The 1,036-nt window shown below is 35.8% G+C and overlaps 1 protein-coding gene across 1 annotated transcript in view; it reads right to left on the bottom strand.

The window, feature by feature from the left end:
* The window catches only part of LOC106872194 (PDZ and LIM domain protein 7), a 55,567-nt gene extending 54,961 nt beyond the window's left edge, over positions 1–606 (bottom strand). Inside the window, exon 1 of the mRNA XM_014919093.2 lies at positions 279–606. Within this exon, the coding sequence (XP_014774579.1) occupies positions 279–386 (108 nt within the window). The 5' untranslated portion in view covers positions 387–606. The remainder of the gene's footprint in view (positions 1–278) is intronic.
* Between the last annotated feature and the right edge of the window lie 430 nt (positions 607–1,036).

The raw sequence follows: 1,036 nt of genomic DNA, 5'->3' as shown, positions 1-1,036 counted from the left end.
AGAAGAAGAAGAAGAAGAAGAAGAAGAAGAAGAAGAAGAAGAAGAAAGCAGAGACGAACAGAGACAGACCAGCAGATAGATAGATAGATAGATAGATAGATAGACAGACAGACAGACAGACAGACAGATAGATAGATAGATAGATAGATAGAAACGAACAGAGAGCGACAGAGTAGTGGACAACAGACAGTTAGACAGAGCGAGTAATAGACAGAACAGAAAAAAAAAAGAAGATAACACACAAATCGAATATGTGAATTAATTAATCGATAATCTACCTGAGCAACATGAAGAGGAACACCGACATCGGTTCCTCCCTGCATTTTGAACCCCCAGGGCTGTGTGGTATCCATCCGTCTTAATTGTACTCTAGCAACTTCACCCATTTTGTTTTGTTTTTATAATTATAATGTATATTAATTAAATAACGAAAAGTTAAATATATTGAGTTGTGATAAAACTCGTTATCGTTATAATAATAACTGCTGTTGTTTTTGTTGTTTCACGGGTGAAATTGTTCGGAGTTACGATATATCCTGGCTCCGTCAAGAGAAAAAACTTCCCAACTGGTTTTCGCTTTCGTCTTTTTCTGCTTGCTTTTTTTTTCTTTCTTTCTTTTCTTTATTATTTATTCTTTATTTATTTACGTATTTACTTTTTATTTTCTTCTTTCTCTCTGCCTTTCTTTTCTCTCTTTCTTACATCAGTGAGTGGGGGTGAGAGATATAAGTTTTTTTTTGTGTGCTTAAAAGAAGAGACGAACAGATAGCGGGGGGTGAGAGAGAGAAGAGGAGGAGGTGAAGAGAGACAGAGAAAGTGAGAGATCTCGACTGCTGACTAACTACTAGAACTACCACCACCACAACTTCTACTACTACTGCTGCTACTACTACTACTACTACTACTACTACTACTACTACTACTGAACTTACATTCGAGAAAGTAGTTTCGGTTTACTTGAGCATGTGTATGCGTCTCTCTCTCAATACACACACACACACACACATATATATATATATATATATATATACATATA

This window comes from Octopus bimaculoides, chromosome 9 (genome assembly GCF_001194135.2).
Source record: "Octopus bimaculoides isolate UCB-OBI-ISO-001 chromosome 9, ASM119413v2, whole genome shotgun sequence".
Lineage (NCBI taxonomy): Eukaryota > Metazoa > Mollusca > Cephalopoda > Octopoda > Octopodidae > Octopus > Octopus bimaculoides.
This window is presented reverse-complemented; position numbering and strand designations above follow the sequence as displayed.